A 15,651-nucleotide genomic window follows, 5' to 3' on the forward strand; every position below is an offset into this window, starting at 1 on the left:
TCTTAGGGCTTTGCGGCGTCCGTACTTTATACTACTAATGCAATTTCACAGGAAGAACAATAGGATCAATGGAAAGTTCGGGTTATCCGATTGACGGAACTCTCCAGTTAATTGAAGTGCTAGCGCCAACAAGAAAATTGAACATAACGCAGTTTCTTGCAGAAAACTCGATTATTATTTTGAACGAAAACTTTCGATCATCGTGATAATACTCTTTTAATTCTGTCTGAGCTGCACTGAACTTTGTTTTAAACACACCCGGGCTGTTCATCGATGAACAAATCAGACGAATTCATCGTTGCAAACATTGGACGGTACGTCAAAATTTGATTTAGAAAGTCAACTAGTAAACCGGCAGATTTAATCTGAAAAACTGTGAGTCTTGGAAAGCTAAGAATATCAGTAATTCTATTCTTTTCCGTCGCGCCATGACCAAATAGGTTTAGGGATATGTAGAAGCAGCAATCGATAGGATTTGATTTTTCAGACCATTGGATATTTCAAAAGTCGTGATGGGTATCGAAAAGAGATTAAATCCGGAATTGTAAAGCTTTCAACAACCTCCTAAAATTTCAAAAACTTTCTACAAAAGTATTCAAATCACATTGTTCGAATGCTTAAGCACCTACTCAGCAAAGAAAGTAAAGGTGTACAGCATAGAAGTGCTTACTGTGGAATTTTCTAATCATAGAAATCCTTATTCCGAAATTATCATAAACCCTAACATTACCATAGTTTCCTGTAATATCGAGCTACTCCTCGTCGAGGAAATTCATCTATACGACGTCCAGGATTGCAGTAGCTAAAAATATTCTTTTGAGTTGGGGGGATATTTTTAAAGGTAACTTTAGACATTAAAGCAACGAAAGCAGTTCGTATACGAATATTCCGGCTGAAGTTTATCCTTCGACTTACAAACGATTGATTTTACGCTAGAAATATCTAGTGGTATTAACATACATTTTGTGACATCCTGTATAAGCACACGAAGCTGCACGATCCATGTTTCTATAACGTAATATCACGTTGAAGAGTTTCATCGGTATATCATAAAAACTGGATGCCTCTCTAAACAGGTAAACCCTAGTCACGAAGCTACCCAGAATGGTTGAGTGGCGATGCTTCGTTAATCGATTATCGTTATTAGGTTACCGGCGACGAGCAGCTGGAGAAGTGGTTACGAACCAAGCTCAGCTTTGTCTCGTGCATGGAAAGCTCGTGCATCGGTGGTTGGTTTGGCTCGCGAGGCGAGCTTTTCGCCCGCGCGATTGTTTCGCGCAGAACGGAAAACATCGCGTCACGAGCCGACACGGTGAATGGACGAACGTTCATTGAATAGTTAAGATCTGCTGGCGCGCTTCCGCCGCTAACGACGACGCGTGTTTCGCGCGTGCTTTGTTGTTTCGTCAGGTTCGTCGCCGGTTCTCTTATTTTTCCACCGTGAAAATCGACGTGCTGGTGACGTGGAACGCCTCGAGTGTTTTGTGTGCAAGCGATTTTCCGTTAATAGGGAGAGTGATGTGAATTCAGAGGCTTTATATAGACTTTTTTTTTGTATTTTTGTGGTATCTTTCTGAAATATTGAGCGATTAGGTGTGTAGATTGTTTGAGTAGATTTGGGAAGGAATGTGAGTGTTAAAGTTGAGATACTATAATATCTTATACACTGTCGACTGTAAATGTTGAGACACCTGTTGATTACATTCAGAAGATTCTGATTTTTTGTAGTAAAAACTTTATTTGGTATTTTACATGAAAGTTTATGTAAAACTGTAACTTTTACACATAAACTTTGCGTGGAACTTACGTAGACTGCAAATATTTATGTATGTATAAAAAATGTAAAAATGTACATAATGCTCGTAAAGCGTAAGAACATATAAAATATTCAAAGTGAAACGTTCAATATGATATTTAATGGGAGAAACAAATATCTAAGTCTCTGTATGAATTGCGTTTTCCTAGTTGTACAAAAATATTTATAGTTTATAAAAGTATGAAATTGCGGCTACAAATATATATCAGCAGTCTAATTATAAGACGTGTATAATGCGAATGAAATAATAGATTTATATCAAAATACCTAGAGAATGAAAGCCTCTGAAAGTAAGCAGATGTCCTAACACTTATGACCGGCAGTGTACGTTGAATAACCGAAGTGTTTTGCAAGGAAGCGCATTAATAACTCTATTTAATAGTATTTTTATGGACTGTAGAGTGGAATATTATAATATGTAGATAATTTGAAGAGGAATTGGACGAGTAGGCTTTGAATGCAGTAGTTTGTAATTAAATTAATTAGGAAAAATATTTCTAGTAGAATATCGCGTGGAATTTTGAGTAAGAATTTGCACAATTTATCGCAGATAATGCAAAAATAATTTAATTAAAGGAGTCTGGTTCTTATCAAATCATCTTTATACATATACCTACTTACATGCATATTTATAAGTAAATAAATTTACTTTTCATGTTCATGACGTGTAACGCGCTTAAGAAATTCAATTTTTGTTTCGTCAGATAATTTTTTGGTTAGCAATGGAAGTTTTTCAAAAAAAAAAAAAAAAAAAGATAGGAAAGATAGCCTTGCTGAAATAGTTAAAACAATAGTTCCAATCAATTCGAGTTCTCGTGAAGTAGTATCCTACATCGAACGAAAATATTTTTTAAACGGGGTATCGGAAAACTACCGCAGGTTTTGAAAAAACCAACGCAAGGAAAAGGAATAAAAAACATAAATACAAAAAATAAATAGGTGTATAGCATAGAAAATAATAGCGAAAAGTGAATAGAAATACAAAGAAGATCTAAGAAAGTGTACGAAAAAGGTACAAAAAAATTCAAAAAGCTAGACAAGGCGGATAAAAAGAGTTCTAAAGTAAATAAATTACAACGATTGTTGAGGAACTAAAGATCTTTAAGATATTCGTCGAACATGCGTGAAACGTATTCGAAATGTTTCAAAGCGATCAAATTGTCCTGAAATTTCAAAGAGATTCGACGTTGTTCACCCAGTTTACTCAACCTACAAAAACCATCCAAAATTATTGGTAATCCGATTAGCCCGGTTAGCGAAATAATTGGCCGGGAAACAACGGATCCATTATGTATCTGTACAGAAACATCGGCAAGCATTGTGCAGTAATTATCCCGAATTACGTAGCGTATTTAGTTTCCGTCGATCCACGTCGCCGTCAGAAATTACTCGACGCGGCAGTTGTCGTGCTGAACACACGTGTTATTTGATCCAATGATGTCCGTGGGCTGGGCTAGCGTAATCATCGTGAGAGCCGCTATTGTGCCGGATAGTTGGCTGATACATTGCAAAGATTATTGCCCTTGGCACACATTCGTATCTCGTTCTACAAATTCGACTTGCCTATATATATTTTCGTTCAATTCACCTCTACATAATCACCGAACTTTATTCAACAAGATATAAAATGAACAAACATTGCAAAACGTATAACAGTGAAACTATGTTTTGGATTGAGTAAATAATTGCTACTAGTATAGGTAATTGCTGTTTTTCCATACCGATTAGATTCTTCTTCCAAGAAGTTACAATATAATTTAATTTGAAATTTATTCTTTTTTATTGGATTGAGACGCGAGTAATTGCCATTATTCATATTGCAAATTCTCTTTCTTGAGACTCAAGTTACAAAATCACATCATCTTAGATGTATTTGTCGTTATTGTAGTCGCTGTTCGAAACATTTCGGGACTACTGCGAACGGTTTTATTATATTATTGGGCAACTAAGCCTAATGACAAAATCCGCAATCACTTAGTTGCCAAACCAATATATCATATGAGCTGTATAAGTAAAGAGAAGTGAGAGAGTCCTAAAAACTTAATTTCGAAGATTTCACGAGAGCTATTAATCCTTTCGCTTCGGCAGTCCAGTCCGCCGAAGTACTGTCACTGAACGGAAGCGCGCGCCAGAAGTGCGCACAGGTCATTTCGTGGATGTCGCCTATAAGAGCCGCTTGTACCCACAGGTCATCGAAGCGAAAAGGTTAAAAGAGATACAGACACAAATAATAGATACAAAGATCAAAGTGTCATGGAAAATGGTAATATCTTGTCTTTATAATGCGCGAAAGCTTCATGAATCTTCGCGAGATCGATAGAACGAAGCGGTTGCATGGCGCACAAAGGTCTCCATATTCCTGGAGTATTCATACTTAACTCAAAAGCGGATCCATGCACATCATTATCGAGGAACGCGATCACGCGCGTTTCAGGGAAAATAAAAAAACGAAGAGATCGCGTCGCACGATAAATCCACTCGCGTGTCTGTCAGCTATAGATGCTAGCCCGATTCTCCCTAAACTGGCCCATTGTCAGCGCCTCGATAATTTCCCCTACTCGTACAGTCTATAGCAGTTTCCCTTTTCTTCGCTCTTCTTACTCGCTCTACAAAAGAAAAGAATATCTTCTTACTCGTACGTCTTTGACTTCGAGTCCGATTACGTTTCGTGAAAGAGGCTGCTCTACGATTTTCTGATCACTTCGGGGATTCGAAGGAGTCTCCGAGTGCTTTGACCTCTAATACCCTTTCATCGACTTCGCGGATCTTGTGTAGTTAGTTTCAAGTCTGGTTTTCAACGTGGACATAATTTCCCCGTTATTTTTTCGCTTTAAATCTTTCTACATACATTTTCCTCGTATTTCGTTTTAATCGGTAGAGCTACTAATTTTCTAGAATCAACGGAGAATTCGAAGTTCTGTCTTGAATCAGATGAAATATTCTAATTTGACTCTGGAAGATGTTTGCGTACACTTGCGGGCAAAGGTGGATTTTCTGGTCGGATTCTCACTTTTGCATATCTTGCACGCGATGCATGATCCATGCAAATATGCCACAACGAAATACTGCAAACACTATTGCCTCAAGGAAACTGACACATACAGCCTTGTTTTTCAACCTCTAGTAACTAGGATCTTATCAGTCTAGAATGTCTTGTTTTTCGTGGAATCATAAACGAAGGAAAATTTAAAACCAGTCAACATCTTTTCTCACAGATTTTCCTTCCGATAATTTAGTCTTCCTTGTCAGAATTTTCAAATAAATAAGAAGAGTTTGCAAATTCTAAACCCGAAACAATAAAATTCTTATCTTTTAAGTAGTAATTTCCAAACATTGTAAAGACACAATTTTACATAAAAAATAAAGTTCTATTTTATCGAGGCTATTAACGTTTTAAGTGAACATTTCCCTGTTTCTTCGCTCTGTTCGTAAGAAGGTAATTTGATTGTTTGAATTACCATTTAAAGACATCCTGGTCATTCTTACAGGAAAGTCCGTTCACTTTTCCTCGTTCGAGGATGCAATACGTTTTGCGTTTTAAGTCTGCGCATAAATAAAATTTACGCGTTTAAGTAAAGCTTGTATAACACGTCAAACATATTGGTCCAATGTATTCGTCACTCATATGCGTAAGAAGTGTGCAAAACTGATCATAATGCTCTAATTGAAATATTTGTCATGTTTATCGCTAACTACGATGGCATTCAGCTATTTATAATATTGTAGTAGCTAAGGAGAGTTGATGTGTTTGTTTATTTCGAACATTATTTATCAACGATGTTCTGATATCACATATGTACTTGACATCTTAATTGATTAATATTTTTCAATATCTTATTTTTGTAAAATTCCAACAATTAATTAATATAAATCGATTGCACCAGATATATAATTATCGAGGAATCGTATTCGATATTCTATATCAATTCAAACACGAACTGGTTTCTATTGTTATTTGGCTCTGTCGTATTACGGGTGGAAGAGGCGCGCATTAAAATTGATTAGTAATTACGTATTACAGGTGTGTTCAGCTATGCAACGCGTTTAGTATGGAAGATAAAGCGTTATTAGACACGATGCGATTATGAATTAATTTCGAAAGTGCCACAGTTCCTGCACCACCGAGCTTTTGTCGCAATTAATTCGAACAGCTAAGATGCGCAATTATCGCGCGTTACTTGCACTACTGAAACAGTTACGGGGAACATGCATGGCATTTGCATAATTTCACGATTCACCGTGCATTTAAAGAATATTGCATTACATTTGAACCTAAGAATACCCACAGGAATCGGTTTCCTCTGACACAGAGTGAGTTACAAGCGGTATCTGTTGTGTTTACGATAGTGAGATTTATGTCATCGGTTTAATTCGTTAATGTCGTTATAATAAACAATTCCGTTAATTTCAAATGATCCTACGAGTTATTAGTTCAATCGTTGGTAGTTCAACCTCCACTTTTTAATTTAATTCTTCGGTTGTAAATCGACTAATTTTTCGCACGTTGTCCCAGTCAGAATTATTATTAAACACACACACCGAATACGGCAATGTTGAATTCCATGTATTAAAGTAACAGATAAAATATGTCATTTCTAATTTGGCATCAGCCCGTGTGAAAGAAGAAAACATGTTCTGAACTGGTATAGTAGCGAAGAAGTTGCAGAGAAGTATTTTAGGACAGTCAGCGATCAGGCGTTGACGAACCAATTGAATCTTGCCTAATAAGCAGTCTCTTAAAGCCCTCTTTTCTTCGTGGCAACTTTAGCATTTCCAATATGATCGTGGTTTTAATTTTCCAGATCTACAGTTACACACTTTTAAGAAATTACGTGATTCTTCGTAAAAGCTTCGTCATCAACATAGTCTCGTTGTAGCGCTAATAAAATTTCAGAAAGTTCCCTTCAACGCACCTAATACATTTATATACAAAGTGTCTCGCAGTTTAGCATACAAATATTTTGCCAACGTGTTCCGTAACTAAAAATATGATGAAAATATAACGTAGCGGAAAGTCTATAAATGCTTCGTTAGAAAGTTACAGCGAAAACATGAAATGCGTCAGACATATATGTCAATACTCTTTCTTTTAGTTTGATACAAAATTAGACAAGATAATGTTCGTGATACATGTTGCTATAAGACACTCACATATGTTTACGGTTTTTATGCACAGCTCTATTATATTGGTATGTGAAGAAATTAGACGAAATCGTCACGGATTTCGACCTACAATAAATTCAATAACACATCGACATCGAGTCAGACACAAGTTTCATATTTCGTTAGAACTTCTTAATAAAGATTAATAGAAATTTTAGTCTCATTTTTACCTACGCAATACGCTGGCAAAGTTCGTACACTAAACAGCGGGACATCTTGTATATTCCACATAACGTGTTCTATAGTAAGTCTCTGACTATTTTCGTGAACCAGTGTACGCAATCCTTCCATTTCGTTAATAATACGAAATCTCATGAAAACGATATGAAATTCGTATGGACACGCGATGAAATGTCTCGGTTGGATCGATCAGCACGATCGAGATCCCATGACCTTCCTCCCCGCGATAGTCTGCAAGTACTACAGCCTATTTGCGTCAGTTCAGTCCCTATAGATTGTGCATCGATACCAGTCTATTCTCAGCTTGGTACGAGCACGACACACCATGTCGCGCGCTCACTGCCAATCAAGTGCCGCTCTGTTGGCCACAAAGGTGCTTTCCTATCGTTGTGTGAAGCGGATAGTTCATGATGGCTCCGGTGTGTTGGTATAATTGAAGTGACGGAAGCCCGGCAAGGTGTGGTGGCCACGTTCTTGCACGATGTAAACAGCTCGACCAGGTCGAGCTCCAGTGCACCGGATACCGTTGACGAAGACGGCCGTACGTGGTTTTGCCACTCGACATTCTTCCACGAGTTACGCTAGTTAATGGCGCGACGCCTCTTCTCGATATCGTAGTCAATGGATCGTTCGCTATTGCTTATCGACTTTGTCAACCTTCACACTCTTCGTATACTTCTATCTTCATTTTTCTATATTTTTCGCTGTCACGTATGTTTAGACGTTTTTGATAAGTTTTGTCGAATCTCTTTAATTGAATTATTTATCGAAGATTCCTTTCACGCGAAGCTTTTATTCGTGGCCATATGAAAGATTGGTGTTGTCACACAGTGATACGAAACAGTGAACGTAAACGTTAAAAGACAGATAAGACAAAGAGCGACGCGCGACGACTGTCCCCGTCTAAAAGACGTAGCGTCGTTCCGTCGAAAACGTAGAATAATCAACGTGGAGTGATTAAATCGAGAGACTGCTAAGTACATTAAATTGACGTAGTAACGCGAAGCATCGGTCTCCGAGGTGTGATTACACTCACGGTGGACAATTTGCGATATTAGACTGCGTTAGTTGAATACATTGGATTAGTTGTACTCCGTGGATCGATGGAAGATGTATCGTCACGCGATACGGTTCAAGTGCATCGTCGAGGAAAACAAACAGGGAAATCATATCTGCTACCAATAAGAGAAAAGTTCTAATCTTTCAATTTCTCCTAGCCTATATAGTGTAAGGTAACATTCATAGCGTAATAGACTGACAGTGTGAAAGTAGACACGCACCGAGGTCGTAATGTGGTCGTTGGTTGATTAATTACTAATCGCGTTCTAAATTGAGTTCGTACGAGCTATCGTTGATTAAAGAAGCTTGTTTCAATACCGTTCCTACCCTCGTATCGCGGTAACGAATGTGTTTTTCACGTGTGGACTGCTCATTAACCAGTTCACGAAGTCTGCAACTCAGAGACAACACAGGCGAAACACTGATCAACTGGTCACCTCTGCGGTACAACTAGATTGATTGCACCGAAACTCTGGTTCCAGGCCATTTCAGCTGACCATCGAACGTCTGGCGATTAAAAGTGCTCACGTGTGAAACCGCGTGGTTTGTCACGAGACGGCGATCGAACGCGAGGAAACAAAGGACAGGCGGTCGTTTACTGGCGCAGCGACTCGTGAAAAAGATTTCTCTTTGTCCTATGAGTCAGGCGAATCGTAGAATCTGAAGAGGCGTCTCGATGTTGCTCTCGAACCTGAGCTGGATGAAAGAGTATGTTCATCGATCGACTCGGAGACCTTCGATAAAATCTTCTTCCACGAGACGTCCTTACCTCTCTCTTGGCCTTATCGCTTGAAACGCAGCTCTAGAGATAGTCCAGGTCGACCTGTCGTCGGCTCGCGAGTACACGACGCGCAATAAAATCGCTGCATGCAAATCCATGCCGCTGCTAGTCTTCGTGGGATCGTTTCGTGAATATTCAACAGGACTCGGTGAAACGGGCCATTGATTGAACAAAGAACTTCCGTGTGGAAAGTGACGAACGGTATCGCGACGATGAGGAACGACTTAACGGGGAACCTTTCGGCCCGGCCTTATTATTTCGCATGACGCCGCATACAGTTCGGTCGCGTCATCATGAACCTTGTTTTCGCCAGCCTGTTCCAGTACCGGTGAATACCGGTGAATTGTTTCTGGATACTCGTTGATCTACTGTCGCTACCGTGGAACATCGCCGGTGCTTGATGAGATGAGCTTGTTGCGATTCGGGCCTTTTAAAGATGGTATGTCACTTTTTATCAAGTTTTTCATCAGGTTTCGTTAGCAAGATTGTATTCCTTGATTATGAAATTGAAATTAACGAGATTTCAATCGAATTGCTCGTTCTTGTCTCGTGCGATATTCTGTAGAAAATGAAGCAAACGGAATTTTAAAAGTTTCTTAAATGTGAAGAACGTACTAGTGTGACTAGAGAGAATAATCTGTTGTCATTAAGTAATATACTTTCTTTTAATTGTGTCATTTATATATATTGCATAGACTTTTATAAAAATAAATTTACCATTTCCTATCGTTCGTGTATTGCTCGTGTTATTTGGACAATTCGCGTTTATTTTGTGAACAATATTTCCACATTTATTTCTTTATATACGATACGATCTCTTCCAAACAATTTATTGGTAAATGATTGTCCGCGAATCGTACGAGAAGCGCTACCACAAAAGAACGTATCGTTTTACATAATATCATACAGCGTCGTCGATTTCGTGCTTTCGATACCGGCAGATTCGATATAAAGCAGAATAACAGCCGACGATTCGATTATTTTACATTGCATTGTCAGAAACGCCGATTTGTCAACCGGATCGGGAATACTGACAATCTGTTTTTTTTAATTTGCGACAGGATGAAAAAAGGAAGTTCCACCTTTCGGAACAATTCCATTTCCTGCATTCCATTAACGACGGCGGGACGTTGCGATCTGATTGTTAAAAAATATCCAAAATGTTTTGTGCTCGCCGACCGTGTAAATCCATTAATCTGATTGCATTGATCGCTGCGACCACTTGCGACATAGAGATACGCGTGTCGCAAATTAATTCATCGAACGAATGAATTTATCAAATCTTTCCGCTAACTGCCAGCAATCGATCGTGATTATTTATACAAAATGCGTGGTGTTGTGACTGAATTAAAAATTATATTTTATGCGGCATGAGTGAAATATTATACCTACATATCGTGTTATTGCCACTTTATCTTAATATCAGCAACGATCATTATTAATATTTTAATTTATTTACTTGTAATCTATTTATTTCGTCACGGTTCTTTATCTTCTCTTTTTAAGATATTTTTATTAACATTTCAAGTTTAGCTACACACGTAAACGTTATATTTAGTTGGAAAGGAATTTCTACGAAAATAATGTTTACCCGTTATTAAATTATTATTCGACACATGGCTCCTTGTAAGCATATTTACAGTATTAATGTTATTCTCGGCGCTTATTATAGGCACTTATAAATACAGGCAAGGATATACATAACACCATTGATCGGTGTAACGACGTTTCATCGTTACCTATTTCTTAATACGTAGGTACGTCGAATAAATGAGAGATGGGGTAATCGAGAAACCATAAAATGGAATCCCCGTTAATAGAGGCAGCTCGGCTGAATATCGAGCTTGCCGACGCAAAAATACGTGATGTGCATAAAGGATCAAATAAAACGGAAAGCTGGTTATCGCTGGGAATGTATATAAATGTACGGAAATGTATAATGCAGTATCGCATTTCGGAATTTCTGATGCGAATGTCCATTACGTTGTTATCTCAAGGATCTTGATTACGATATAAAAATGAGACGATCCGATTCTAGTTTACTGATTTACTAAATAATATCCTTGTCATTAGTTAAATATTTATATATTTTTTAGATCTTAAGAAAGATGCAATCTCATTTAGTTCCTGTGGCTGTTGATTGGAAGACAATGTTGCAACTGTCCTTCATCCTTTTATCCTCAGAGCAAAAAGATCGGTTGGATCATTTTAATCCGTTGATTGAGTCGATCGAAGGTATTATTCTTATTAAAGAATATAATTATTAAACATTTTTTTAAATGGATTGATTCGAATTATTCCAAATATACATACGATACAATTTATTTTCATATTTCAAATGAAACAATTTATTAGAGAATATGCGATGCATATAGAGATACAATAAGAATAATAATAAAGAAAGGATTACATCTAAAAGATTGAGAATTATATCATTTACCTCGGTTAATACATTAAAGATTTCGTTTAAAGATTCGTCTAAACTTATGAACCAGAAGTGTCTATATTATAATTAATTTTATTTTGCTCTTACAATATTAATTTTCTTTTTAAGTCTTTCATATTTCCTGAAATGTACAATAACTGAAAGCTTTGATCAACAAATACAAATAACTGGAAGCGTTGATTGACAAATAAGAAACCACGTAAACCACGTTGTACGACGTATGTACGATGCATAGGAATTGAGAAGAGACACTTTATTCGAACGAGAAGTATTCTATTCTGCATTGACTTGGCGGCGACCCACGCGAAGCATTTAGGTCATCGATTGAATCATGACCGAGGAATAATGCTTTCTATAACCTTCAAAAATTCGAACAAGACGACTCGTCGGGAGGAGTCGCCGCCCTTATGCATCCTACGTAATTATCATTCCCAACTATTCACGGCTGTAAAAAGAACCTCGCAACTTTTAATGCGTCATGAAACTTTTCAATAAAACCACTGCCTCGAAACTTTCTATCTATCTCTATGTATCTCTTATCTTGATTTCGTTCGCCCTTTTCTTTCAAACTTTTTAATTTTCGCTTTTGATATACGATATCCCGCTGCTATGAACTACCATAAAAGCCGCTGCGACGATCTTATTTATTGCACAACAGAAAAGATATTTTTCGAATTTTAACAAGCATAGATAACTTAATATTAACGTACAGCAATACAATTTCAAATCTATACTTATGCATTCATAAATTACGATGTTACGTGTACTGAAATTATTGTACAGCCAATGTAACCATTTCTTATATTTCTTTTAACAATTTCATACATGTGGATAATCGAATTTTTCGTTTTTACCATGGTCCATACTTGTCGGAAAATCTCGGAAAGCTTGCGGAAGCTTCGATTGGTGTCCCAAACATTTCAAAGCATTACATCGAATTCCTATTTTGGTGGCGGAGACCGCGAACCAGGCACAATTTTCCACTGCATCGGGCTCGGGGACTGGCTGCTATTTGGTGTACGAAAGCGAACTTCCGCTAGGAACACGGCTTGCATTGCCCGGCCTACTTTATATTTACCTCGACGCGAAAGGCGCCGGAAGAGCCACTTTAAAGGACAAACATTTTCAGGTTTCCGCGGCGTTTTTAGCTGCGCCACGCGATGGCTAGAAAATCACCACATCGTCTCCGTTCGACGTACTTGTAGTTTGTGAGATTTTTAGACCATTTTTGTTTCAATCTCGTTTTAATTCCAAGGAAAAGAATTTACATGTTGCAACCCTTTTCTTTTGGTTTGCCAAGAATGAACTTTCATTGAATGAACGCATAATATAACCGAAGAAAATGTCCGAAGGTTCAAAATAAAATTCGTCATTGCTAATTTCTGTTTAATCTCAAACGGTGTACTTCTCTGAGCAACTTCGTTTTTTACCATTTTCGTCAGTTTGTTATTAAATATTTTAAGCCTCTGTAGCCCGAATTTTTTTCGCCAGTATAACAGAATTTAGGTGAAGTGAAACCAGCGAATATCAACCTTCAGACGAATCTACAATTTCCGAAAGTTTTATTAAAAAGGAAGAGGTTTGTAACTTTGGAATCAGAATGGGGTACAATATCTGTGTAAAAATGAAATTAGATTATGAAAAAATGAAAATCCATGGCTAATAAGAAACTATAGTAGACCCCAAGGCGTTGAACAAAATTTCAGTATAAAATTAAAACGAGAAATCACTTGTTAACGATTCTTTTTATTTGCTTCGAACTGAAGAAAATTCTTGTTTCTTCAGAAAGAAAAACGTGATCGGGTGGTAAATTACTCAAGGTATATAAGAGAATGAAGACAGTTAACGACGATAGCCATTGATATAGCTGTACCTGGAACTGTACAGACATCTCTGTTGAATCAAGCAATTACATTTATACGTTGAATAAAGTAATTACGGAGTATAAGGAGCTAAACGTTCCTTTCGAGCGCGCAAGGTGAACTAATTACCTGCGCATCGTGCTGGCACTTTTTCGATATTTCAATTCAAGCGTAGTCGAACGCAATGAGATTTTTGATTACGAATAATTCGTAAAATATTGAGCACTAGACACTTTGATGGAATTTTTGTAAACAGTCTAACGAAATTTATCAGTGTGTAAAGTTTGTATTAAATCGACGACCTAAGGGTCCTACGTTCTTCTTGTTGGCTGTGGAAGCGTTTCATTAAAACTTTACTGTTTACAATGTTTCATTAAAACTTTACACTATTAAATCTCTGTCGACTCTGGTTCAATAACAATCGCAGTATCAGTAAAAATTAATCCTCTATATGATGCGATAAAAGTTGCATACACCGTGACATATCCTTTCTATTTATTCTTTTTCAATTTTATTTGACTTTAACATTCAGTGACAATTTAGAAATTACGTATCCTATGTTCACTCTTCTTTAATTAAGTATAATGTCCTTACCCTTTAGTTACTTGCACCATTTAACATCATACATCATACAAATAATTATACACACGTCTAATACGTATTTGTCACTATCGATACAAATCAATTGTTCATATGATAATCAGACTGAGGGATTTTATGAAAATTCGTATGTTTGAGAATATAATTAAAAAAGTGGAACATCCGTGGAAAATTGTTTCACCTAGCAAAGTAATACCAACAAACACGACATATGTTTGAAGTATTTTATACATTCTTTCCTATTATTTGCTATGAAAATGCATAAAAATCTGCACTATAATGATTGATATTGCTTGCTCGGTTTCTTAGATGAAAGAACAGAATTCTAAATTTGCGCTCTCATAAGCGAACGAAATTGCAGTTACATAGTATAATCTGCACTTGCTCAAGCTTCGAATTGTATCAATTTTAGTTCCTAACATCTAACTGATTTTACCTTCTTACTACGTTTCTTTCACCGACTATACATTTCACTCAACCTAAGGGTGTGCGATGGGGAAACCTAAAGGTGAGAAGCACTTCGGCGATGAATACGCAGGCCGAACCCGACGTCGTGAAAAGGAAAATGAGAGGGACGAGATAGAAACGATCTTCCTCGTAGAGGGTGACTACGGTTACATAACAATGAGACGTCACGGCGTCGTAGACGCTCCGAAACACTCACCCTTCTTCTTTCTTTTCCCTTCCGCATCTGTTTCTTCAGCAAGCTGCTGAAAATGTATGTATATCGTCGATCAAACCGGAAGACTTTCCAGCTTCTACCGGATGGCTGCACATTTGGGTGCTTATTCGTAATGTTAGTTACACGAGGGTAAATTTCACAGAAATTGTCTCGGACATTTTGGGGTAGATATTTTGAATTTGTAAAAGTGGGTCAAAGTCTCAACGAGTAGAATATTGCGCAAAGAAACTGTGCTTTTTTACTTGAGGAGGAATTGAGCTCATTGCAGGATATAATAGATATATTGCAAGAAAAAGTCCTGGACCATTTTTCACGGAATAAATCTTTCGATGTATTTGCATACGCGGCTGTTTTTTAAATTTTATTTCGATGCAATTTGATTTATTCGGCTTTTACCAAATGTGGCAATAGGAACGAATGGGTTTATAGACAAATATTTCGTTCGGGTGTTGCAAAATTTGTAGCTTTAAGTAGATATCGCAGTCTACGTCGATAAATATAGCGTTTATTTGACGTTGGCATTTGCATATTTCACGATTTATTTCCATCTAATTTTTATAATAAATATTTACATTTTCCGAATATTTATGGAATAAGGATACGAACTACTGTCGAGGGGGAAAACACATAAATTATTATTCATTTTAAGTGTTTAATTTGTAAATAATAAACTTGTAAATAATAATAAACGCATTTCGCGTCCAAGAACTTCCACTCTTCCAATACGTTCCCGTGACGAAAGGCCAGAGGATTTGCGTTCGTTTTTCTCGTATTCTTGCGATTCTCGCATGATCGTGAAAGTTTGATTGTGTAACGCGCGTGTGTCGATCGCATATTGAACGAGGAATCGGAAGTAGCTTGTGGAAAAACGGCAAGGTGGTCTGGTAGGAAATGCGTGTTCATGGTGCTTGCGTCGGAGCTACTCGTACCAACGGTTGAAAAGTTGGAAAGTTTTACAGGAGGGAGACGAATCGATGGGATTTTCCATGCTCCGGCTTTCCTCCTGCTGCTGACTTGTTTATTCCGTTCGTGTAGGCACGAAGGTATCGATAATAAGGTCTC

At 37.4% G+C, this 15,651-nt stretch overlaps 1 protein-coding gene across 3 annotated transcripts in view; it reads left to right on the forward strand.

Annotated features, from left to right (window-relative positions):
• LOC122565961 (phosphatase and actin regulator 4B) overlaps positions 1-15,651 on the forward strand; it is a 395,355-nt gene that overhangs the window by 34,710 nt on the left and 344,994 nt on the right. The window contains exon 1 of one of the 3 annotated variants that reach the window (XM_043722571.1): positions 7,691-9,438. The exons of the other annotated variants lie outside the window; for them this stretch is intronic. Coding sequence (XP_043578506.1) covers positions 9,405-9,438 — 34 coding nt within the window. The 5' untranslated portion in view covers positions 7,691-9,404. Of the gene's footprint in view, positions 1-7,690; positions 9,439-15,651 lie in introns of those variants that run through there. 3 annotated transcript variants of the gene reach the window in all.

Source organism: Bombus pyrosoma, linkage group LG3, assembly GCF_014825855.1.
Source record: "Bombus pyrosoma isolate SC7728 linkage group LG3, ASM1482585v1, whole genome shotgun sequence".
In the NCBI taxonomy this organism is placed as follows: Eukaryota; Metazoa; Arthropoda; class Insecta; order Hymenoptera; family Apidae; genus Bombus; species Bombus pyrosoma.